General features: G+C 41.0%; 1 protein-coding gene across 1 annotated transcript; it reads right to left on the bottom strand.

The window, feature by feature from the left end:
* Positions 1-1,771: 1,771 nt before the first annotated feature.
* On the bottom strand, positions 1,772-24,279 carry ATP6V1D (ATPase H+ transporting V1 subunit D). The gene is made up of 9 exons (XM_047864422.1): positions 24,086-24,279; positions 19,091-19,208; positions 9,489-9,568; positions 7,652-7,719; positions 6,666-6,710; positions 5,431-5,534; positions 4,782-4,848; positions 3,373-3,451; positions 1,772-2,438 (listed from the first exon to the last, which is right to left on the bottom strand). Exons 1-9 carry the CDS (start codon positions 24,124-24,126, stop codon positions 2,297-2,299), a joined length of 744 nt encoding a protein of 247 aa, XP_047720378.1. The 5' UTR covers positions 24,127-24,279; the 3' UTR covers positions 1,772-2,296.
* Between the last annotated feature and the right edge of the window lie 301 nt (positions 24,280-24,580).

The following is a 24,580-nucleotide window of genomic DNA, read 5'->3' on the forward strand; positions in this document are numbered from 1 at the left end:
CCATTGAGTAAGTTGTGTTTATGTCCACTATTCAAGGTTTCAACTCGTAACCACCCTGTCTTCAACTTTTTGCCATAAAGTTCACTGGATTCTCTGGGTGAAACGTCAAATACCTTTTCATGTATTCTTAATGGCGGGGGAGTGCCCCCTATTGGTACAGACGTAGGTTCTGTCTCCTGGTTTTAAAAAATTAAAGATAGCTTAACATTGTGAATTTAATAGGCAAATTCCACTTCTATGCAGCCAAGGATTGTAGGACATGGTTAACTCCCACCCTAACCTCAAGTAGACTACATTCACTTCTCCCTTTTCTACTCTACCTCTCTAGATCTCCCAGAGGAAGCAAATCATGCCAACAAAAAGTGTCACACATATACATACCTGCTACCCAGCTGGCTTTCCATTCTTGATCATTCCCTTCCCCTATGGATCACATCACCCCACACAAACTGTTCACAATTTCTAGTTGATCAGTATGCTAAAACTATAAAGTCATCTGAAGTTGTGTAGGGAGTTTGGCCAAGGCCAATAAAAAATGGAGTTTTAAGAAGCCATGGGAAAAATCTAGGTTTTTCTCTGGCTTCAGTGCTTTAAGGTGAACACTAATTTTACCTAAATGAAAAACTATTAACCTGGCTTTCTATAAGTACACTTCAAGCTAACTTTTGCCTCCTAGAGAGGCAGTACATACTGCTTAAGAACCAATGCCTCCATGCCAGCTCTGCTATTTGACCTGACAAAGCTTCAGTTTTCTCATCTGCAAAATGGAGAGGATAGGATTTACACCTTACTCCGGTAGTGGGAGGATTAAATGTAAGCAGGTCAAGGTTACCTATTTTCAAAGCTCAGGAACTCACTCACTGGTTTTCCAATCATTATCAAAGTTACTTACAGAATAAAAGCTCAGATTCAATGTAACAGGATTTCCTAAAACTCAGCTCCTCCAGCACAAGCCTTGTGTCTTACCTTTACCCAAAGTTTTAAATCTAGGGGAGGCAAAAAAGGATAGAGGTTAAAGGTATCAAAACACTAAGGGCTGACTGCCTAGATTCACTACTTCTAGCTTTTTGGCGTAGGACCAATTACTGAAGCTCCTTGTGCCTCAAAGTTTTCTTCTGTGAAAAGGGGCGTTAAAATAAGTATCTCTTTATGGTTGTTGTGACAAGATAAATAAAACACTTAAAACAGTTGGCACACAACTAAGATTATTTTATAGCAGGTATTAAATGTTTGCAAGATTACTTGGTACTTTAAAAAGCCTTGGCTGTGCTATCAATGGACTTAAATACAATACTCATAAGCCTAGTGTTAACAATTTCACTAAAAACTCTCCCACAGCCAGTCACCTCAGACAGTGGGTACAAGAAAGCCTGAGTAATCATGGATGGCTCACACCAAATCAAACAGCACCAAAAACCTCGGTCTGCTTCTAACAGAGCCACTCAAATGCCTCATCTTCCTATGTGGAAGACAGCAAGTTGTTATAGTTTAGAAGATAAAAAGTTACCACCTGAGAGTAAGAAACAAGGTATTTTTTCTTAGATGAGAAAATATTAATGACCCCCCTTAACTCATATTTATGAGTACCCCAAAATTCAACAGTCCTCTCAGTAAGTTTATCAGTAAAGCACTTCATATGAAGAGGGGATAAAGGGAGGCTATCCACCTCCTGCATGTCTGCAGAGAAAACGCTTTAGGTAACAATCCCATGTGCCAATCTGAGCAGAACGTGACTGATTTTAGCAGTAAATTTCTTAAATAAAGGAACAACTCATTTTTAAATCATTTTACTGTTTACACCATAGTCACATTAAAATTGGCAGAACTCCCATGACAGATAAGACAGAGACCTGTCATGCAAGGAAAAATAGTGAAGGTTTCGTAAAGCTTGAGAGAAGTACCACGGTAACACAAGGATGGCTGCAGCAATCTCAGGGAGCAGGTAGGAACAAAGGGTGCTACAGTGACAGCTGGCCTGAGGCCACTGCTGTTTCCTAAGGGGAATTTCCTAATATGCTTGGTAAGCAGAGCACTTGTAACAGATGTAAACAGAATAGGGTACCATTTCTGCAGAGTAAATTCTACAGGTTCCTGGGCAAGGTCTACAAATCTCACATGATATAAATGGTTGCTGAATTAGGATTTTGCAAAGACAGCCCCATAACCAACATCCTGGGAAATGTTACCACCAGTGAAATTCTTAGGCCAAAAAATAAATAGCCACACGTACCAAACCTACACACCGTGAATTAAAATGGTGCCATGTTAGGGCTTATGAAAGAACCAGAGCAGGAAACTATTCAAACAAAAGATCCTCATCCTTCTCTTCAGCCAAAAGATTAGCAGGCTCCATCACCTCTCCAGCTGCCCTCCGCTGTTCCAAGTCCTTCTCTGATTTTTCCTTGAGAATCTTTTTCTTCTCTTGGATTTTCTTTAACCTGGAAAACAAGGAGGGGATTTTCTGAACATGGTTTCAGTTCTAAGTAGATGTGATTTCTTCTAGTTTTGTCACAATAACATCTACAAACTAGAAAACTTTCATTTTTAGTGATTTATAACCCATTTTTAAAGTATTTGAGGTAGAACATAGACATTTTAAGCTAGTAACAGACTTCAAAAGTTCCTATCCCAGACTGAATAAACTTTGAAATCCGCCCCTTAATAATGGAACAGCGTTTGAGCATTCAGACATTTAATAAAATTTTGGATCATTCCATCTGGATCACTACAACCCTGAATGTCACTGAAGGACAGAAACACAATAACCTCTTATAATTAAGATTATAAATCATACTCAGATGCTACTCAAGATCCAAGAAGGCCACATCCTTCCTGAATACTTGCCTTCACCTGTCTCCCACTTCTCGGAAGCTGGCACACTGACCCCTGTGTACTATACCTATTGAGGATCTGCTGTCCCTACAAGGCCTAACTGTTGATAACCAACTCAGGTAGATGCATCATTTCTGAGGACTGTGCTAATCCTCTAATGGTGTCATTTATCTGATTACATAATGCCCCCCAGTACTTTATACTTTCTCCTGGAGCATGTTCACTATGCAATACATAAATGTTAACTGATTAATTCCAGTTTTTTATGTGGGAGACACCTGATCTAAATTAGGATTTCATTTTAAAGAATAATCGAGTCTATCAATAGTTTCTCCTAAGGGCCTTTCTAGAGTGCCACATTTTAAGTATATGCAAAACTCAGCATACATTAGTCTCCATAGCCTTATGCCAATATTAGGTCTTGCTTCTCATTTATCACAATAAAATACAGGCTGTGCTAATTCTAAAGAACGTAAGCCAACATGTCTCTGAGAAAATCTAGCCTTTGGAATATGAAAAAAATGACCAATTCCAACAAACCTATAGAACTCTTCTCGCTCTCTCTCATCCAGCTCTGTGATGATATAAGCAAGGGTACGTTCGATCCGGGGAATGATGACTAGGGTTTAAAAAAATAGATATGTGTATATATATATGTGTATATATATATATATATATATATGAGAACTTCAAACCTTTTTTCAAACTGCCAGTGCTCATCTGTATAATAGATACTTTTTCTAATTGTAAAATTAATGTACATTTAATACAGGAAAGTTGGAAAACAAAAAAAATAAAGTATAATCCAACCACCCTAAAATAACTACTGTAAATATTTTGGTATATACCTTTCTAGTGTCCTTTCTATAGACCAATAACACTGAATCACAATATACACAACACTGAATATACTGGATTTATATGAGTATGTAACACTGAACCACAGATGCTAGTTTAAACAGAACACCAATCCACTGTAAAAAAGTAAATCATCAGGGATACCAGGGTCAGGAGATCAAGCCCCATGTCAGGCTCCATGCTCAGCATGGAGCCTGCTTGGGATTCTCTCTCTCCCTCTGCCCCTCTTTCTAACTCGCACTCTTAAAAAAAAAAAAAAAAAAAATTAAGATAAAAAGTAAATCATCAAGCAAAGAGAATGCGCTAAGTTGTAGAGTTTTACGGTAGTCATAAGGTGCTATTTTACATAGAATTTGCCTATCTGCTTCTAAAAACTGAACTGACTGAAGAGTTGGAACGATTTATAACCTTACCCATTTTGTTTTGCTTGCAATTCCACTGACAAAGCCTGGCACTAGCAACCAGCCAGGAAATGTGTGTGGAGTTTTGAAAAATGAGATAACCTCATCTTTAACACCAAAAGACCAAAATAAGTTCTGTGCTGTTCAAAATCTATTCCTTTCTTACCTTAAAATTGAGCATTTCTTTAATGAAAACGGAGTTCTTTGAACAGAAAGTATTGTGCCAACATTAAGTGTAGTTTTAGAACAATAAGAGATGGGAAAAAAAATGCATCAAATGGGAAAATTTTTAGGAATCAAGAAGAGCAGGACATAAAGCTTACAGGAAAAGGGATTTAAAGTTAAATATTTAATGTGTTCAAAAGATTACTGAATCACTGGAAAGAACCAGAGAAAACACTAGAGCTCTTGAAAAATAGTTTTGCCCTTTATTCATAACCAGGAATGAATAAAACACTTCAGAACTTTTAACTTCCCATTCCATTGTGTAACTCACCCCCAAATCATAAACATAACTTCTATCAAAGCACTTAGTAACACTTTACTGCTGACTCATGGCCCTTCCCACTGTGGACAGGGGCAAGGTCTTATTCACCTTGTGATCAGTGCCGGATTCCCAGCAGTCACATAACAAATGTGGAGGTATGGACAAGCGGGTGAACAAAGAGCCTCACAGCAGCTTACACTCACCATGTTCAATGGCATTTACACGCCTGTTGGTTATCTTAATAGCTTCATCCAAAGTAACAAAGGAAGTCTAAAATAAGAGAATAATGTAAGCATAAAGTCTTCCTAATCATGTCCTGTTCACTTGGCTTCACTCAGACTGCACTTGTAGAGAACATTTGGAAACCAAGACTACTTTTCAATCTGCTTAAACAGGAAAATTCTTGTGAGATTTCCACAGAGCTAATACTATTTCTATGCTATTCTAATTTGTTCACTTCAGATTTGCCTAATGTTATAAAAGTGGCAAGGGGAAAGAATCAGGCACTATTACATAGATCTACATTAACTGGTCACAAAAGGGAAAAAATAGCTTTCATGCATAAACTAGGTTATATTTACATTTAAATCCAGTATCCACTGTTGCTGTTCTCACCTACACAAGAGTGAAACTATACCATTGCACACACATTTTGTTAGTAGTAAGAAGTAGACACAAAGGTACAGAAGCCATCATTTAAGGAATCAAAACATCCCTGGCTTTTTTTTACATAAAGTCACGGAAACAGTTTAAAGCAGTAAGTGCAGGATGTGTGGATTCAAGACCTGAAGCTTCCCCTCTCGGCTCTCAGCTCTCAAACCGAAGCAGGTCTCTAGTTCTCCTGCTACTGACCTGAAGTGAAGCCAGTTCCACCAGTAATTCCACTGCTTTGGCATAATTCCTCTTTAATTTAGCCAATTGTTCCCCACCTCTGGCTAAACCAGTCAGTTCATAACCTGAAAGAACCAGTTAGACAACACTTGTAGGCAGACGTAAATAATCTTCCTGATAAATTTCCCAAAAAGAAGTCAGAATAATACCAACCAAGAAGAAACAAATTCACTAACCCCTGTTAAATGGAAACATTAAGTACCCATCCTACTCCCTAGGCATGCTGAACAGTGAACATGTTTGTTTTGATGTGAAGTTTTAAGCATTTAAGTTTTTATTTAAATTCAGGTTAGTTACCATACAGTGTAATATTTGTTTCAGGCATACAATACAGTGATTCAACACTTCCATATAATACCCGGTACTCATCACAAATGTACTCCTTAATCCCCATCACCATCACCTATGTAACCCATCCCCCACCCAGCTCCTCTCTGGTAGCCATCAGTTTGTTCTCCAGAGTTCAGACTTAACAGTGAACATACTTTTCTCCCCAAGGAAGCTATTCTAAATATAACTATAGAAGAAGCTTTTAACCAACCTTCACTTTATTCACATTGTGCCCATCCCCTTGTATCATATGGCCTGATGCCTGCCCATAGTACAGTAACTCTCCATTAACAAGTGACTCTCTAGGATGCTCCATTTCTTTATTCAAGCTGTACTAAATATCCTCTGTGAACCAATGAAAGAATAGTACCAAAAACTGTTGTTTCTACGAAGAAAAGTTGATTACTTTGAAAAGACTCAACAAAGATGTGTTACTACCCAAAAAATGCTATCAAATTAGGAAATTCTAATACAATTGTAAAAAATTGAGGCTGAGCTATAAAATCTAGGAAGATTCAGCAGAGAGTCTAAAACCTTAAAGAAATTCAAACTGGAAATTATAAACAATGCATTATGGGTGCAGTTTATGCAGAAAGACAACACAGAAGTCTTTTTTTAATAGCAAATGACTGTATATTTAAGTATATCTAGGTGGAAATAAAACATTTTAAGACATCACAATGTTTTAAGACCCCTGCCATAACACTTTAACTAACCATCGTCCCAATTGTACCAGATGAGAAGGCTGCTAACACACTGGAGCCACTGAAATCAAAGAAGGTCTATCTAGCACCATTTTCCAGAAAAAAGTTTAAAGAGGAACCTGGAGAATCCAGAGACACAGACTACCCAAGTTTCACACTTACTGTCAGTTCCTTCATGGTAATGTTCGAACACTGGCAAAGTAACCCCTGTTAAATACAAAACGTGTGAATTACAAACATGCCCTTGAAGTACTGTTTCTTAATCACCACTCTTCCCCTGTGTTTCTTTTTCAGCAAATACTCAAAAGTCAAGAGACTGTCTGGAACTGGAACTGGTTTCAATAAATGAATTTGGGAACTTGCTATCTTAAGCGTTCATTCCTATTTAATAATCAAATTATCCTGAGTCGTAAGAGATCTTTCACAATTTTCTTCCTTTCAGTTTTGAGGTATACATAAAATGCAGGAAAAAAAACTGCACATATTTTACACATACATTTTGATGAATTTAGATACCTGGGTACACCCATGATACCATCACCACAATCAAGGCAATCAACCCATCTATCACCTCCAAAAGATTTATTGTGTCCCTTTTCGTGTGTGTTAAGAACACTCAACACAAGATCTACCCTAAGTTTTTAGGTACACAACACTGCATTGTTAACTATAGGCACTATGTTGTACAGCAGATCTCTGGAACTTATTTATCTTGTGTAACTGTAACTTTATAGCTATTGAACAGCTCCCCATTTCCCCCACCCCCATCCTCTGGCAATGGTTTCAACATGTAAAGCCAATAAACTTGTTCTAAGTAGAAGAGATTAGTTAGGCATGAAGATCTTGCTGTATGAACACATTAGTTTTTAAATGTCATTTTTTTCTTGGGGCACCTCAGTCGGTTAAGCATCCGACTTCGTCTCAGGACATGATCTCGCAGTTCATGGGTTTCAGCCCCACATCAGGCTCTATGCTGACAGCTCAGAGCCTGGAGCCTGCTTTGGACTCTCAGTCTACCTCTCTCTCTCTCTCTCTCTCTCTCTCTCTCTGCCCCTCTCCCACTCGTGCTGTCTCAAAAATAAAAACATTAAAAAAATAAATAAACGTCATCTTTTCTTCCCAGGCATGCTAAAGGGTTGAAAAGTTACCTGCTACATTATCTTTCTTAGCTCGAATCTTCACTTGGGCTTTATTTACATTTTGAATTACTGTGGTGCTGCAGAAAGAGAAAAGGCCATGATTTAGTTGAGATTTTAGAGTGAGAAAACTACAGAGACCGATCAGGTAATTTCAACAAGGATGAGATAGCACAATTAAGTATGTTCTGAGAATGGTCTTTCCAGAAAAAGAAAAAAAAAAAAAAAAAAATCACTGCTGCCAGAAGAGGGCCTCAGAGAGTAAAGAATGAACAATTTTTTAAAACATTAAGGGGGGAAAAAAAGTCACAGAGGGAGGGAGGCAAACCATAAGAGACTCTTAAATACTGAGAACAAACTGAGGGTTGATGGGGGTGGGGGAGAGGGGAAAATGGAGGAGGGCACTTGTTGGGATGAGCACTGGGTGTTGTATGGAAATCAATTTGACAACAAATTATATTTAATATAAAAAAATTAACCATAAGAAAATAACAAAAAATTATTTTAAAGTACATGGATTGAGTTTTCAGTCAGGCATGTGGTGCCAGAAAGGTGATTTAAGGGCTTTTATTCAGCTAATGTTATTTAGAGAAAATTCGTTCCTTCTAACCTAGATTTGGCTAAGCAGGACTTTAATTCCTTTAACCTGGAACCTAACTTCCATCTGGTTTTGTCTGACTCCCCAGTTTGTTCTTATAGTGTTTTCACCATAACCACCCTAAAACACATTCACATTCCACTCATACTACTGATTCCCTGTCTCTGCTAGAAAAGTCAATGCAAGGTGCTGTCCCACAAACACTGGCAAAATTAAAGTCCATCTCTTCACAAAAGGCCTTCTGCCCCTGAGGCTGTAAGACCTGCCCATTAGGTAATGCTCCTGGATAACACAAACTAAGAATGGAGACACTGTGTCATTGGGTAAAGACAACAAAAATGAAAAACCCTGAAAATTTCCACCTCTGCCCCCAAATAGCCATTTGCCTTCAGGAAGGCACTGAATTTAAATGAGGAATAACAATGCTTGCCTGGTTTACCTCACAAGGTTATTTGGGGAGAATCATACAATGTAACTGGCAAAACCCCCTTTGTAAAACAAAAACATTTTATATTCTTTGTAAAGCATGTACTGATGTGATGAAGGCCTTAGAGAATTTATGCCCTTTAACAACCAATTCCATTCTCAAACTTATCCTAAGGAAGTAATTCTACAGAAACAAAAAAATATATATACATGAAGATGTTTACAGCATCTTTTCTAATATTCAAAAAATCTGAAAATCAACCCAAAAGTCCACCATTAGAAATGGTTAATAAGTTATGTACATTTAGAGAAAGGTTTTACAGCTATGTAAAAACCAGGAAAAATTTTCATGATACAATGTTAAATGAAAACAGACTAGGGGCGCCTGGGTGGCTCAGTCGGTTAAGCGGCCGACTTCGGCTCAGGTCATGATCTCGTGGTCTGTGAGTTCGAGGCCCGCGTCGGGCTCTGTGCTGACGGCTCAGAGCCTGGAGCCTGCTTCTGATTCTGTGTCTCCCTCTCTCTGACCCTCCCCCGTTCATGCTCTGTCTCTGTCTCAAAAACAAATAAACGTTAAAAAAAAAATTTATTAAAAAAAAAAGAAAACTATAAAATGTTAAGTACCCTGTGCCTCCAACTGTGTAACAGACACATGTGGATGATAATAAAGGCACTAGTGTTAGGGTGACAGAGTAGTAGCAACGAACACTTGCACCCCCATCGTTTGTCTTTATTGCTTCTATGGTTTTCATTAAGAACAGCTTTGAAGTGAAATTATGAACATGGAAGCACTTTGATTTTTCAAAACACCCCATTAAGTCTTACCTGAAGTCCCCTGCCGTGAACTTGGCCTCTGCAAGTGAAAAGGCAGCTTCTCTCATCACTTCACCCATCAACATTTTAGTCTGGAAAAGCATAAACCAACAACTGATCCAACCAAGTTTATTACAAGGAAAAAACATCAAAATTACATTTCTTTAATAACCAGTATTTTACGCCAGGTGCGTGCCTAAAATAATGACTTGATAACAAAAATATCCAATTTTGTTTTAACAGTTTTGGTTATGGTCAGTTAATAGTGTTACAAAACCATACAGTTTATAATTAAAACATCAGAATAAAGACATTAAGAAATAGAAAACGATCTTTACTGAAGGACCAATCTTATTCCTGAATGAGTTCATGCCAATTTGCTCACTGCAATGCAGTCAAAATCTTAATGGCATAGTGGCTTTAATATAAACCTGAAATATTTAATGTTTGGGGCACCTGGGTGGCTCAGTCAGTTAAGCGGCCGACTTCGGCTCAGGTCATGATCTCGCGGTCTGTGAGTTCGAGCCCTGAGTCAGGCTCTGTGCTGACAGCTCAGAGCCTGGAGCCTGTTTCAGATTCTGTGTCTCCCTCTCTCTCTGACCCTCCCCCGTTCATGCTGTCTCTCCCTGTCTCAAAAATAAATAAATGTTAAAAAAAAAAAAAAATTAAAAAAAAAAAAGAGATATTTAATGTTTGAGAATATTCAATAACCTTTTTTAAAAAAAAGTTAGGGCATGGGGCGCCTGGGTGGCGCAGTCGGTTAAGCGTCCGACTTAAACCAGGTCACGATCTCGCGGTCCGTGAGTTCGAGCCCCGCGTCGGGCTCTGGGCTGATGGCTCAGAGCCTGGAGCCTGTTTCCAATTCTGTGTCTCCCTCTCTCTCTGCCCCTCCCCTGTTCATGCTCTCTCTCTGTCCCAAAAAATAAATAAAAAAACGTTGAAAAAAAAAATTAAAAAAAAAAAAAAGTTAGGGCAGATGGGCAGAGTTGCCGAGTATTAAAAATGTGTAGCTACACGGGTGCCTAAGTGGCTCAGTCAGTTTACCATCTGACTTCAGCTCAGGTCATGATCTCACAATTTGTGGGTTTGAGCCCTGCAATGGGCTCTGTGCTGACAGCTCAGAGCCTGGAGCCTGCTTCAGATTCTGTGTCCCCCTTTGTCTCTGCCCCCCCCCCCCTTGCACTCAGTTTCTTGCTCAAAAAATAAACATTAGAAAAATTGTTTTTAATGGGGTGCCTGTGTGGCTCAGTGGGTTAAGCGTCCGACTTCGGCTCAGGTCACGATCACAAGGTTTGTGAGCTTGAGCCCCACGTCAGGCTCTGTGCTGTAAGTTCTGAGCCTGGAGCTTGCTTCGGATTCTGTGTCTCCCTCTCTCTGCCCCTCCCCCACTCATGCTCGGTCTCTCAAAAAATGAGTAAACGCTAAAAAAAAAAAAATTTTTAATTTTTTAAAAAGGTATACCTACAATAAGGAAATTCATTCGATATGGGAAAAATAAGACAATGAAACAGAACAGTACTCAGAAAGAGCCGCAAGCCTATATGGGAATTTGGTAACAAAGAGACCATTAAACTGGCCACCCACTTACAAAATGATAAAGCTAAATCCCTACCTCTTCACATCTCTCTCTCTCTCTCTCTATCTCACACACACACACACACACTCTCTCTCTCTCTCTCTCTCTCTCTCTCTCCAGAAGTCATTAGTTTCAAAAAAAAACTACAAAGCATAGAATATTTTCTTAATCATTTTAGGCCTTTCTAAGCATTATGTATAACCCAAGTACTATGTTAAAAAGAAAAAAAAGACTTCACCAAACAAGAAATATTTTTTAAAAAGGCTAGGAGAAAATATTTTTGGCATTTTACACACTAACCAGACTATTGTAGAACTTCTACAAAAAGATATTCACCAAGAAAATCAAATTACCAGTAAACATGAAAAGATGCTCAACCTGACAATCAAAAGTAGTGCAAATTAAAAGATACCAATTTTAGTCCCATAGATTGGCAACAAATAAAAAAGATTACTAATACCCAGTTATGATGAATTTGAGAGAATAGGTGCTCTCATAATCATTTGACAGGAATGTAAATTAGTATAACAACTTGGAAAACAATTTGACAGTTATCCATCAAAAATTTAAATGAATAGATCCTTGAGATTCTAAGATTTTCCAGAGAAATGCCAGTACATATACTGTCAGAAGGTGGAGAAGGGACAGTCGAGCATCTTCCAGGCTAAGACGACACTCTGAGACCGAAACCCAATGCAAGGCACTGCAGACCATTTACAGTTTTAGGCAGGGAGGGACCAACAATCCAGGCAGCTATGCGGCTATCTCTGCCAAGTCTGGATCATAAACCCCCAGCTTTTATAGAGGGGGTGGGGGATATGGGGGGGAGATCACAAGGGAGTTACCTAAAGTGATACCCTCTGTGCACCAGCCATCTCTACCAGTTGCCAAGCGAAGTCATTGCACAGCACGAACAAGATGGAGCACTGACAAATGGGAGTCAGTGCTGTCAGCGTTACCACACTCTACCCTCAACATCTTTATGGCCCATATAACCTTTACACACCATTCTTCCACAATGACCCTACGGACAGGTATTGGGAGGGGACTTGCATCTCTATACCACAGCAGCAACAACAGATCTGTACGACCAAAGAAAATACTTAGAACTACAATTTCCCAGCAACGCTTTCTGCAGACCCAGCAGTCAGAGCAATTGTCAACTTCAGTGGTGGCCTATGACAAGAAGACGTTTCCAGACACAATAGAAACATTAACGATGCAAGGTTAAGGGCAGTAAGAAATGTTTTACAGGCAACAGGTGTGGCAAATCTTCATTCATAAACAACAGGGTAGTGGTTTGGGCCCCATGAGCTAAGAACACCCCTGGCTTAGGTATTTTCCCTGGGAAAAGACCCCATGTATTTTGCCCCTTAGTATCATCAAAGGGTGTACCTACATTGTACAGGGGCATTTCGGTTTGCACTAACAACCCTACCTCAATACCAAGCATCAGAAATTCAGGAGAAGTTATTTGCATGTGCTGGGCCCTGACCAATGCATAATAAAGGGTTAAGAATACTACTGGATGGGAGGCTGTGGCCCCAAGGGATTAGGATACCAAGCCACCTGGAGGAGGCATTCCAAGTTTATTTCCAATGAACTAAAGTCTTACCACGTGGGAGGTCTTGTGGCAATCACAAAAGGAGGCCCTCCTCCCCCAACAGACCATGGGTCTCCAGATAACACCTGCACGAGAGCTGCAAACTGCATGGGTGTTGCTGGTGAGGTGTTCATATGTAGATGTCTGTCTTGCTATGGGCATAGCTTTAAGGAGATGAATTGCTGGTTAGTCTTGGAGACCATCCTTTCAGGGATCCACCCGTGATAAAGTCTTTAATGTGCTATTAGCCCATTCATCCTTTCAGTTAGGCCTGCAACAGTGAGGCTGTATGGCAGGTGGGAAGTCCATAATATACCCAGGTCTCTGCCCATTTTTGGATATCATGGCGAGTAAAATGTGTCCCTTGATCACTGAGTAGGGAGTGTTTGTACATGCTCTCCAGTTTTGTTAATCTGTTACAGTTGCAGCCTGATTAGCTCTTTTTATAGGCTAAGGCTTGTACAAGTCCTGTGCAAGTGTCCACACAGGTCTGTACATATTTGTGCCCTCCCAATACTGGCAAAGGGCTTATGTAATAGATCTGCCAGTGAGAAACAGAGTTTATAGTCCACCCAATACACCCCAGGGTGTGGCATAAGGTCGATGGCACTGGGGGCAGTTCTTGTCAGCAGCTTGTAGACTGAGTATTTTACAGAAAAATGAAATCTCATTTCTCAGGTACTTTTGGGACCTCAGTGTCCTGATTTATGATGGACCCATTCTGCTACATGAGACAGGGTCAGCATTTTCTCCAGCTGAAGGGCTCATACCCAGACTAGAGCATTTGCCTCAGGATTGCCTGGTAGTGTGGATGGAGAGTGAGCAGGCTGCCACTCCCCATACTTGGGTGGCTGTTCGATGCCATACCTGGATGGCTGTTCGATGGCTGCACTGGGCTTAGAGCATACTACCCAAACATCTTCTCACAGTTCTACTTCCCACAGGGGTCTATTTAATATAGCCCAGACTTCTTTGTGCCATCATTGCATCTATGTTGTCAACCTTTACAACACTGCCCAGCTGTCAGCAGCCAAATTGATGGGCACTGGCTCATGTGTCAACACAATCCATACCATTTCAATTCTGCCCACTGCCTTTGATTAGTTCCTTCAAACCAAAGTACGTCAGAATCCAGCTGGATGGCAGAGGAATGCCAAATAGGCAAGTTTCCCCAGCAACAGCCATCAGTATACTATGCACCTGCTGGAGATGAGCCTACCTCTACCCTTACTGGGGGCGGGGAGGAAGCATAAAGTCAGACAATTCTGAAGTTGGGCAGGGTCGATTTAAGTGACCAGCCCTAGTACCAGGTGCAGCTCATGAGAGAGGAGGTTCCTCCTCTGTAGATAAGCATGCCATTTCTGTAAGGTGCTTACCTGGGCACAGGCACTCTTAGGTTTGCTGAACATGTCTGTCCTTAGTTCATCCTCCTACCAGCAGAGAGGTTCGTACCATCACAGGCAAATCAGCACTCAGGCCTTCCATCTGCTGCAGTGCAAGATATATAACTAATACCTGTGCTTCCACGGGATTCTACCTGGCTTGTTTCCTTCCATAATTGAAGCCACAGAATCCTAACAGGATCTGTTTCCCATTTCATCCATCCCACAAGCCCCAACCAAACCCTTCTAGACATGAATTTCATCTAATTCACAAGTCACAGCTGGCATTAATATCCCCAAGGTCTGTACTTGTTTTACTGTCATTTTTTAGGATAGCCTCTTGTTGGTTTGCACCCCAATCTCATTAGCTTCCCCTCCTAACCAAGGCATATAAAAGGTCTTAATGTCTGCCCTATCACTAGACAGGCAATAAATAGTCTTCAGTAACCCAGTAAACCAACAAAAAGCCTATAATTCCTTTACCGTTTTAGGGACTAGGAAGGTTTACATTTTATCAATGACCATCTGTGGCATCACTGGTCTTACACAAACTGATGATGCCTGGGAACTTTACTGATTAACCCAGTCTTTGGATTTGTTGGTATTTACCTCTCACCCTCAAGACTTCACACCTGGAATGAGGTGGCTGCTTGAGACAGGGAGGATAAATCATCATAAGTTAACATAACACTGACATGATGATAAAGCACCATCTCTTCTGAAAATATTTATTTTTCCAAATCTCTGGCTACCATCCTGTGACAGAGGGACTAAGGAGATACCCTTGGGCAACACCTGGAAGGTCACTCGGGTTCCACACGAAGGGAAATTGGTCTTGGGATTCACATCCTAATGAATGATAGAAAAGGCATTAGACAAGTCTAGCAGGTAATGATAAGTCTTAATGGAGGCCATGATTTCCCCTAACAATAAGGCTGTTGTAGGTATCATGGCATGGATGAGCAGAGTAATTTTACTGAGTTCCCTATAATCTACTGTCATTTGCCAGGTCCCATTAAATTTCATTATAGGCCAAACCAACTACTGAATGGGCTTTGAGCGGGCCTGATTACCTCCACCTTTTCTAATTCTTTAATGGTGGCAATAATCTCATCATGCCCCCCCTAATAAGTAGCTCATATCATTTTATGTTTATTACTCTTTAGAAATCAGCAGCTGTATAGGTGCGCATTTTGCCATGACCCACAACAAGTTTCACTATTTGGATACACAACTGAATCCACCTGTCGTTGTTAGATTCGGATCCTGCAGAACATTGATGCCCAAAATACTCAGAAATGTGGGAGACATGCACTAGAAAACAACAGGCAGGAAGTCTGCAATCTGTAAGTAAAGACTAGTTTGCAGAACTTTGATAATCTGCCCCACATAAATATCTACTGCCTTTACTTTTCCCCCAAATTTCAAGGGGTTTCCGTAAGTGTACATTCAGCTCCAGTGTCTATTAGAGCTGGTAGTCTGTAAGTGCAAGACCAATAAATGGTTAATTCAACATGCAGCCTCTGTTTGCCCCCTACTGCAAGCAATGTTAGCATAATCCCTGGTCTCTAGGGGTAAGGTGTATCCACTCCCAAAATTCCTGTTAGCAGAGGTGCTCTGGGAAACACACCTGGTTTTCTTGAGCTTTCCTCCAAGGGAATAAACTGCTTTCCCTTAAGCAATGTCTTCCATAGGCTTACCAAGACCAAACTGGGTTGTGTAGATTTTCTCTCCGGGACCTATATAAAAATTAGATCTTGGCAATAATTTTTGAGAGACCTTGATGGACCCCCTCTCTGCCATTTTATCATTGGCAGGACCTTTTGTTTTCCCATTTTTCAACCTATTTCCCTTATGACAGATTCTTCTGGTTTGACTTAAGTCAGCCACCATAGTAGCTACTATAGCAAATAGGTTGATTAACCAAAGGGACAAGAACAGATACTAAGTCCCATATCATGCCCCTGGGGCTGACTGTAATATAAGGTCTTCAATACCAGAGAAAAATAATTCTTTGTTGAGGCCTCTAAAATGCTAGGCATAAATGGCAGGTTTCATTCCCAGTTCACGTATAATTTCTTGTAGTTCTTGCATAGAGATCAGGGAATATCCCCTTTGCTAGGCCAAGTTTTTTTTTTAATTCCCATTGTATTTCAGTTTTTATTAATGGTTGGCTCACCATCACAGTCACAAGTTCAGCACACTGGTATGTAATGCATTATTTATTCTCTAATTTGTTTATTCATTACTATATATAGAATATATACATATATAATTAAAGCTGAATTGGGTCCCCATGAGGTATATGTTGAAGTCCTAACCCCGGTTAAAATGAGGCCTTTAGGCTGGAATCTAATTCAATCTGACGTCCTTTTAATAAGAACATTACAACACACAGAGAGACACCACAGAGGAAAAACCATGTGAGGACACAGCCATCTGCAAGCCAGAGACAGGCTTCAGTTAGGCCAAGTTATCTTAATACTAGCATTTATCCAGTCAAATTAGCTAAGTGCCCATGATTCTCACCTAGGACTGTGGCATGTATTTGTCACAAGGCAGGTTGAGCAGGGACTGAGGCCATTTTTGACGTCCCAAACCTCCACCAGAACACCATCTTCCCCAGTATCCCACAGTCCCAACACTCAAGCTGCCACCCCTTTTTCGGCCCTCCTTCTTAAAGTGGCTGACTGGCTCCACTACGTCAGGGGCAGAATATTCCCTCACAGTCGTTTCCTGAGCATGGGAATTTCTTCTGCTCATCCTCAGGCAAACAAGCAGCCTGGGGCTCTGTTCCAACCAAAGGGCATGCCTATAAATCATCTTCCCCCTCTAGGAAAACATCCTCCTCATCAGAGCCATTACCCCAGGGATCGCAGGCCTCAGGACGCCAACTCTCCTGAGACCTCACAGTTCTCCCTTTAGTGCGAGGTAGTGGGCACTCACCCTCCTCCGCCCGCCACCAACGGCCATCATTCCCAAGTGCCCCACCCCCCCAACCCCGCTGCTGGATTCCTCCGGACAGAACAACCCTAGGGGAAGAACGTGCTGCTCCCACATCCTCTTACAAAGCCAATGCCACCTCTCCGGTCCGTTCCAAATCCCTCTCTACTCCCAACTCTCCCTCCATGGCACCTCACAAAACACAGACCAACTGCCAAGCCACCACCACAACTGCTATTCCACTCTCCCTTCTCCTTTTCTCCCCCTCTCCAGGTTTCAGGCAGGCTATACACCAACCCCTTGGCCATTTTCAGGGCACCCCTGCACTCACACACCTGGCCAAGTCTCCCCACGTGGCGGTGGCTAGCCAGCTCAGGCTCCCCCCACCCCTGGCCCCTAGACCAGGCTAGCTTCACTTTCAGTTTCCTGGCTGGCTTGCCGGCTGGTGGAAGATGGAGGAGGGACACTGAGAAGGCACCCAGAAAAACAATGCAAGCCTCTCAGAACCAGTTACACCCTTTTACTCACAGTAACTTACCGACTGGGGGGGATCAGGAAGCCTAACGACCCAAAGAACTACTGTCCGCCAAGCCTGGCCCATAATCCCCTGCTTTTATAGAGCAAGGGGCATGGTGGAGTGGTTACAGGATAATTACCTAAAGTGGCACCTTCTGTGCACCAACCACCCCATTAGTTACCTCGAGCAGCTCCTCCAACCACCTCTACTACTTACCTAAAGTGGCACCTTCTGTGTGCCAGCCATCTCTACTAGTTACCTAAAGTGGCGCCCTCTGTGGGCCACTTTAGGAAAGATCGGAACAAGCCTTCCCACATTCTGGTTACGGCAAACATTAACCTCCATGGAGCCTGGAACACATAGCCCCAAAGTCACAGTGCAGGCATGAACAAGATGGAGGGCCAAAGATGGAGTCAGTGTTGTCAGTACTCTTACACATACACAAAAGGATTTAAGAGTACCCTCCCCCACAAAATAGTAAAACTACACATTCATCAACAGGAAAACGGCTAAATTCCATTGTCCATTCAATGGAGTATCATGCAGCTGCTATAAAGAAAAAGGAAAATCTATGCACTGATGTAGATAGCTGTCCAAATTCTGCCAGGGGGAGCAGCCAGGAAACGTTATTGAATTATATAACAATTGCATGTCTGTTGCTAAAAACATCATGAAAGACAGACAGGGAGACTGAAAGACTAAAAATCAGTGTCATGAAGAACTCCTCTGGGAAATGAAACAAGGGTAGTTAGGTAGGGGAAGAGGAGTAACTTTCACTTTTTAAATATACTTCCATATTCACATAGCAATTACCCAAAAAGCAATGAAATGAAACATACTATGGGCCAGCACTGTTCTAGGGACAAGAAAGTCTCTGCTCTCAAGGAACTAACCAACCAAACAAGAAAATATGCAGTAATACATACTACAACTAAAATAAGGAAATGTGACAGAAGTAAATATGGTGGTCACTTCTGATTAGGTAAATGAGGGATGGCCTCTCTGAAGAGACCAGAATGGCCAGAGGAGCAAATCACAAGTTCTGAGGAAAGAACATTTCAGGCAGAAGAAACAGCTACTGAAAAGGTCCTGGAGGAAGATGGTAGGGAGAATGTTCCAAATGAGATCAGAGAGGCAGGCAGGGGCCAGATGGGATCAAGTGGGGCTTTGCAGGCAAGAGTAATGAGTTTGAATTTTATTAAGTAATCTGAAACTTGTTACAGTGATAATGGTATTTTTACTTTTGAGAGAAAAAAAAATTAGGGGCAGCTGGTGGCTCAGTCAGTTGGGTGTCCAACTTCAGCTCAGGTCATGATCTCACGGTTCGTGGGTTCGAGCCCCGCGTCAGGCTCTGCGCGGACAGCTCAAAGCCTGGAGCCTGCTTCAGTTCTGTGTCTCCCTCTCTCTCTGCCCCTCCCCTGCTCCACTGTGTCTCTCTCTCTCAAAAATAAGTAAACACACAAAAAAAATTTTTTTAAATAATAAAAAGACAAAATTTTAAATTAAAATAAAGAAAAATTTAAATGCCAATAGCCATGCTAGATTTTCCTTAGATACCTCTAAAATAACTGTTCTAAAAACAGTTCATTCTACCTCTATTATCTTCTTTAGGATCTGTCGAAATCGAAGAGTTAAGGCATCAGATTTTTTCTTCAGGAGGTTTCGACCTGTCTGTGCTCCTTTTAATCGAGCCTTCATGATGGTCTGTGCCCTACACAAACAAAGTTAGAGACATTTATTCACACTGTTTAAAAGACATACAAATATCTCCCCAATACAGTGTTAAAATCATGCTTCATTCTTTGATGTCATGAGAATAAGAATATTAGCACTTGTACTGACAGTTACAATTAATTGGTTTCTCAATACTGTAGATTTCCACCCTCAGCATTCCATAAATAAGAAGTTCATTTATTTAAAACAGAAACAATTCTTTAACCAATATCTGGAATTAGTTATTAAATTATGATAAAATTCATCAGGAGTTCTATCTTATAATGCCACCATAGTTAAAATATTAATTTGATTTGTAAGTTAAAATAATATCTGTGTTTCCATTACACATGTATTAAGCATTTAAAAAAAAAATCTGTCCACTAATAAATATCATAATTTGAAATGCACTTACCTCAGGACCAACAATTCCACTTTGAGGAATTTATCCTACAGATTTACTCCCACATATACACAAAAATATACACAAGGTTAAGGATGAGTACTCCAGCCTTATATGTAATAGCAAAAGGGTGGATATTGGTGTCCCATAAATCATGGTTCTTCCAAGGGAATGTTATACAGTCATAAAAAAAAAATAAGAGGAAGGTAGATCTACATATGCTCCCTATTTTATAGTCTCTTACTCATACAAAATAAGGGATAAATATGCTTATTTTGATACAGAGAATAGTTCTAGAAAAGATTCACAGAAACTGATAAGTTTCCTTTGGGAAATGGGACTGAGTGAAAAAAAAAAATGGATTACTTTTTACTATTATATTTATATTCCTTTGAACCTTTTGAGTTTTATACCACAACCATTTATTACTTTTTCTATTAAAAGTGTGGCACTGGGGTGCCTGGGTGGCGCAGTCGGTTAAGCGTCTGACTTCAGCCAGGTCACGATCTCGCAGTCCGTGAGTTCGAGCCCCGTGTCGGGCTCTGGGCTGATGGCTCAGAGCCTGGAGCCTGTTTCTGATTCTGTGTCTCCCTCTCTCTCTGCCCCCACCCCCCCCCCCCCCCCGTTCATGCTCTGTCTCTCTCTGTCCCAAAAATAAATAAACGTTGGAAAAAAAAAAAAAAAGTGTGGCACTAATGTTTTCGTATCATCAGTCAAAATCCTACCAGCAATCATTTTATTAATTTATAAATGATTCTAGGAAACAATGACACATATAAGTAAAGACTTCTGAGAAGTGGCAAACTACTGAAGTCTCCTTACCTCCTTATTCCAATCTTTTCCTATCAGAAATCCCAATACAAGTCAAGAAAGTAATAGCAGAAATTGACATTTCTGTCCTTCCTACCCTATGCCAGGTAAAATTTAATTTTTAAAAAAAGTGGGTAATACAATTTAACAATATGTTGTATAATGTTGATAAAATGATTTGTATAAGGGGATATAATTTCATATTACCAGTGTTGTAACAAACTGCAAAGTATCATGTATTAATGGACTTTTGGGCAAATTCCTAGATTTTACTCATCTTTTACCATAGGGGAAACGTTACTGAGATAATTCTATAGCTGAAAGAAACTTTAAACATTATCTTGAAAATGAGACTTAGAAAAACGAAACACTTTCTCACTCTAGGTGAAAAAAATAAACAGACTGAAACAGATTTCTGACTCCAGTGCCTTGTCCAAGGCTCAAATCAAGGCTCAAACCTAGTCCCACTGTATCCCAACCACATGCCACGCTGCCTATTAGAAACAGCATCAGACAGGGCGGGGGATGCCTGCGTGTCTCAGTAGGTTGAGAGCCGCCAGACTTCGGCTCAGGTCATGGTCTCACCTCATGGTTCATGGGTTCGAGCCCTGCATCAGGCTCTGTGCTGACAGCTCGGAACCTGCTTCAGATTCTGTCTCCCTCTCTCTCTCTCTCTGCCCCTTCTCAACTCTCTCTCTCTCTCTCAAAAATAAATGTTAAAAAAAAAAATTAAAAAAAAAAAAAGAAACAGCATCAGATGAACAGTTCTCTCTTTGAAAACTATCAGTGGCTGACTTTGTACTGACTGGCCTCACTGAAGGTCTAAGCAAAGCTGGTTCAGTTTCCAGCCTGAGCTGGAGCTATCCTCCCCAATGTGTACATTTAACATATCATATTGTTGACACTAAGGACCAGAATTTGAGCTCGAAGGGTTGGATCAAATTTAAGTCAAATCCCAGTACTGCAGATTCCAGCAAGTTTATTGTAAAAAAGATAATCTGGTTGATAAAACTGAATTTACCATGCTAATTTTAATTTCCTCCCAGCTAATGGCACTTCTGTGAAACAGACCAATTTTAATTCTTGAGATTTGAAGAGTGACTTGCCCAAGGACTTACAGCCAGTATGTCATAAAACCTGTAAGATGCAAGTATCTGACACAGAAGTCACGAAAGTATTTTCTATCCTAGCTCTTAAAACATATATTCTTTTATAAGTGTCAGAGCCACTTGACCATAGGAAAAATGTATGACCTTCATCTAGAATGATGACTGTTTTCAGCTGAATCAAACGCATCTGACTACATGACAAAATACCCACTGCTAAGCCTTAGGGAAAATATTTAGAGAAGCAGTTACTTCCTGCACCTGATTTTCCTCTCAATCAGCAAGCTGAGTGCTCTTAAATAGCAGTTTTCACCTTTTGGAACCTATTAGTCTTCCTGTATAAGCCCAAAGAAGTTTATTTTCACTTTAGTCTCAAAGTAAAAACAAAACAAAAATGCTAACATTCTGACTACTATCAAAGATAAACACAGCCAGACATTAAAATGGTGAAAACAGAATTTGTTCAGTAACCACTAACAGTGGGAGAAAGAGCTGAGCTCCATTCTGATTTGTGCAGAAGTGGTTGGGTATTTCAAAGGACTAAGGGAGAGGACTAAGAGCAGCCTCAAGAAGGGTCACAGAACTGAAAAATTACCAAGGGTTAGTCAGTAAAAATGACTTTAGGCAAGCTGTGTCTACTAGCTGGTAATCATGAAGTTAGGATTCTATCCTCCCACAGAGACTCGCAGACAGAGGCCCTATCCTTCCTAATATCTATGTTTCAAAGAAATGGCTTTCAGGTCCTTGAGAAAGGGACTTCTAAGTTGTAGAATAGACATATACATCTCAAAAAGAAAAGAAAGGATTCATAATTGTAAGCTACTTTTACTGAATGCCTTAAGAAAGGGAAGTCAGGAGCCTATAGTCAAGTATTGGATCGTGGCATCTGGGTGGCTCAGTTGGTTAAGCGTCTGACTTTGGTTTGGGTCAGTATCTTGCAGTGCATGAGTTCGAGACCCGCATCAGTCTCTGTGCTGGCCGCTCAGAGCCTGGAATCTGCTTTGGGTTCTGTGTCTCCCTCTCTCTCTGCCCCTCCCCCTCTTGCTCTCTGTCTCTCTCTAAAAAAAAAAAAAAGAAGAAGAAAAGAAAAAAAAAAGTATTGGATAGAACAAACAATAAATTCTCCTGGAAGCACTGAGCTTTCTCAGGCAGCCATGTTGATGGCCTTAGGCCATGCTAGAATTTGGTGGTCTCTCAGCACAGACATTCGGTAAGACTCAAACTCAAGTACTGGGAGTTCTGCAGATCTCACTACTTCAAAGTAGCCTTGATCCTGACCTATTTTACAGGCAGTGCCTTTCTCCACAATGGGCTTGCTTCCCACCTAATACAAACATCTACTAGAAAATCAGCAGGTAAAGGTAAAAAATAACAAAATCCCAAAACGCTTTCATTTCATTAAGAACTGCAGCCACCCTGGAAAGAAATCTAGGAGTGAGTTTGAATATAATTCTTTTATTTTAAGCATTCTCAGATTCTCTAAGAAAAAGATCAAGATGAAGAAAAAAAACAGAACACCCCCAAAGAAATAGGACCATAATCTAAAGACCTAAATGTCAGAGGCAAACCTGATTTCCTGCTCCTTGCTGGAAAAAACAAACAAACAAGACAAAAGGAAGTGGAAGAAGATAGAGAAAATAACAATCTATACTTTCCACACATTGTTAGGCACGTTTGAGAAAACTACAAAACCTTTTACAACTGTTCAAACACTTAGGGCTTTTTCTTCCTGCCAAAGAATTCAGACAAAAGAGAAAGGCAGGCCACAACTGGGCAGATTCCAAGGCATAGGTTCACTCAAGGAACATTTTTTGTAGACTTTCTATTGATTAATTATTAAGACACTCTTCTCCTGGAGAAAGCTCACAGTCCAGAGGGAAGATATGTAAACAAATATCCACTTTACAGTGTGATGGGTGGTATTAACAGAGGTCTGAACAAGGGGCAATGGTGATGAAGCAAAAAAAGAGTGCCTGGGAAACTCAGGGATATCTTCCAGCCGCAGGTGACATTTCATGGGATCTTAGAAAATGAGAAAAGGGATCCAAGATCGAATCTGACGTCCACGCTAGTGCAATTCGATTCAACCCCCAATTTGGCCTAGAAGCCTCTTCTATGTGCTTACCACAGTAAACTTCCCTTCTCAAAGTATTTATGAAACCTCGCTGGCCTATCCATCTCTCCGCTAAAACTGTAAGCTCTCTAAGGCAAAACTGGCGACGACTCATAGTTCTATAAACCCAGTGCCCAGCTCAATAAGGGAATATGGAACGAATGGCTCAATTAATGAATAAAGACTGCGGACCTCCATAAAAACCAGCAGTTCGGACAGACTGTTCCTACGGCTTGGGATCTGTCCAGTCTGGTTCCCTCAAAGGAATATGTGAGGGGGTCATCAGGAAGCGTCGTCCCAGACTCACGAAAAGGGACGGGGTGAGCTCAGGATCTACCCAGGAAACAATGAACCTCCCTGCTAGTCCAGGGTATGGAGGGGTCGCTGCTCCGAACAGGCGTTCATGAACCTATGAATGCTGCTCGACCCGTTCTTTTACTTACATGCGCGAGGGAAAGATTTCAATTCGGTCTTTGCCCGACATTCTGACGATGATAGTTCGGTTCGAGTCTGGGCCGGGCTATCGTGGCTACAACACCCACAGCCACAGGGACCTCCTCTACGGGAGTCAGCTGGTTGTATCACCTGACCTCCCCGCGTTGCTAAGTGGCAGCCGGGATTCTTACACACGCATTCTTAACTTCCGCTTCCTGTTGGCACTTGGCGGGGGCGGTTGGGGAGGACAAAAAAAATAAAAAATAAGGCGATGCCCGGATGTTGAGGCCTCGCCCCCTCCACCCCCGAACCGCCCCTCACTTCCGGTTCGCCTCCTAGCCCCTCCCCCTCCCCCTCCCAGGAGGCTGAGTAAGGCTTTGCACGCGCGAGGTGAAAGAACAGGGGAGGAGTACACTCCTTCTCTTCCTCCACTTTTCGTCTTTGGTCACAGCGCCACCTCATGGTTGACAGAAGCTTTGAGAGAGACTTAATTCTTCAAGGAC

The sequence above is a fragment of the Prionailurus viverrinus genome, chromosome B3, assembly GCF_022837055.1.
Source record: "Prionailurus viverrinus isolate Anna chromosome B3, UM_Priviv_1.0, whole genome shotgun sequence".
Taxonomy (NCBI): domain Eukaryota; kingdom Metazoa; phylum Chordata; class Mammalia; order Carnivora; family Felidae; genus Prionailurus; species Prionailurus viverrinus.

Coding starts and splice junctions, on each gene's coding strand:
- ATP6V1D (XM_047864422.1), bottom strand. CDS start 24,126: ATGTCGGGCAAAGACCGAATTGAAATCTTTCCCTCGCGCAT. Junction 7,720..9,488: donor TTCACGGCAGGGGACTTCAG/GTAAGACTTAAT, acceptor CTCTTTCTGCAG/CACCACAGTAATTCAAAATG. Junction 5,535..6,665: donor TTACCATGAAGGAACTGACA/GTAAGTGTGAAA, acceptor TGGTTCTTTCAG/GTTATGAACTGACTGGTTTA.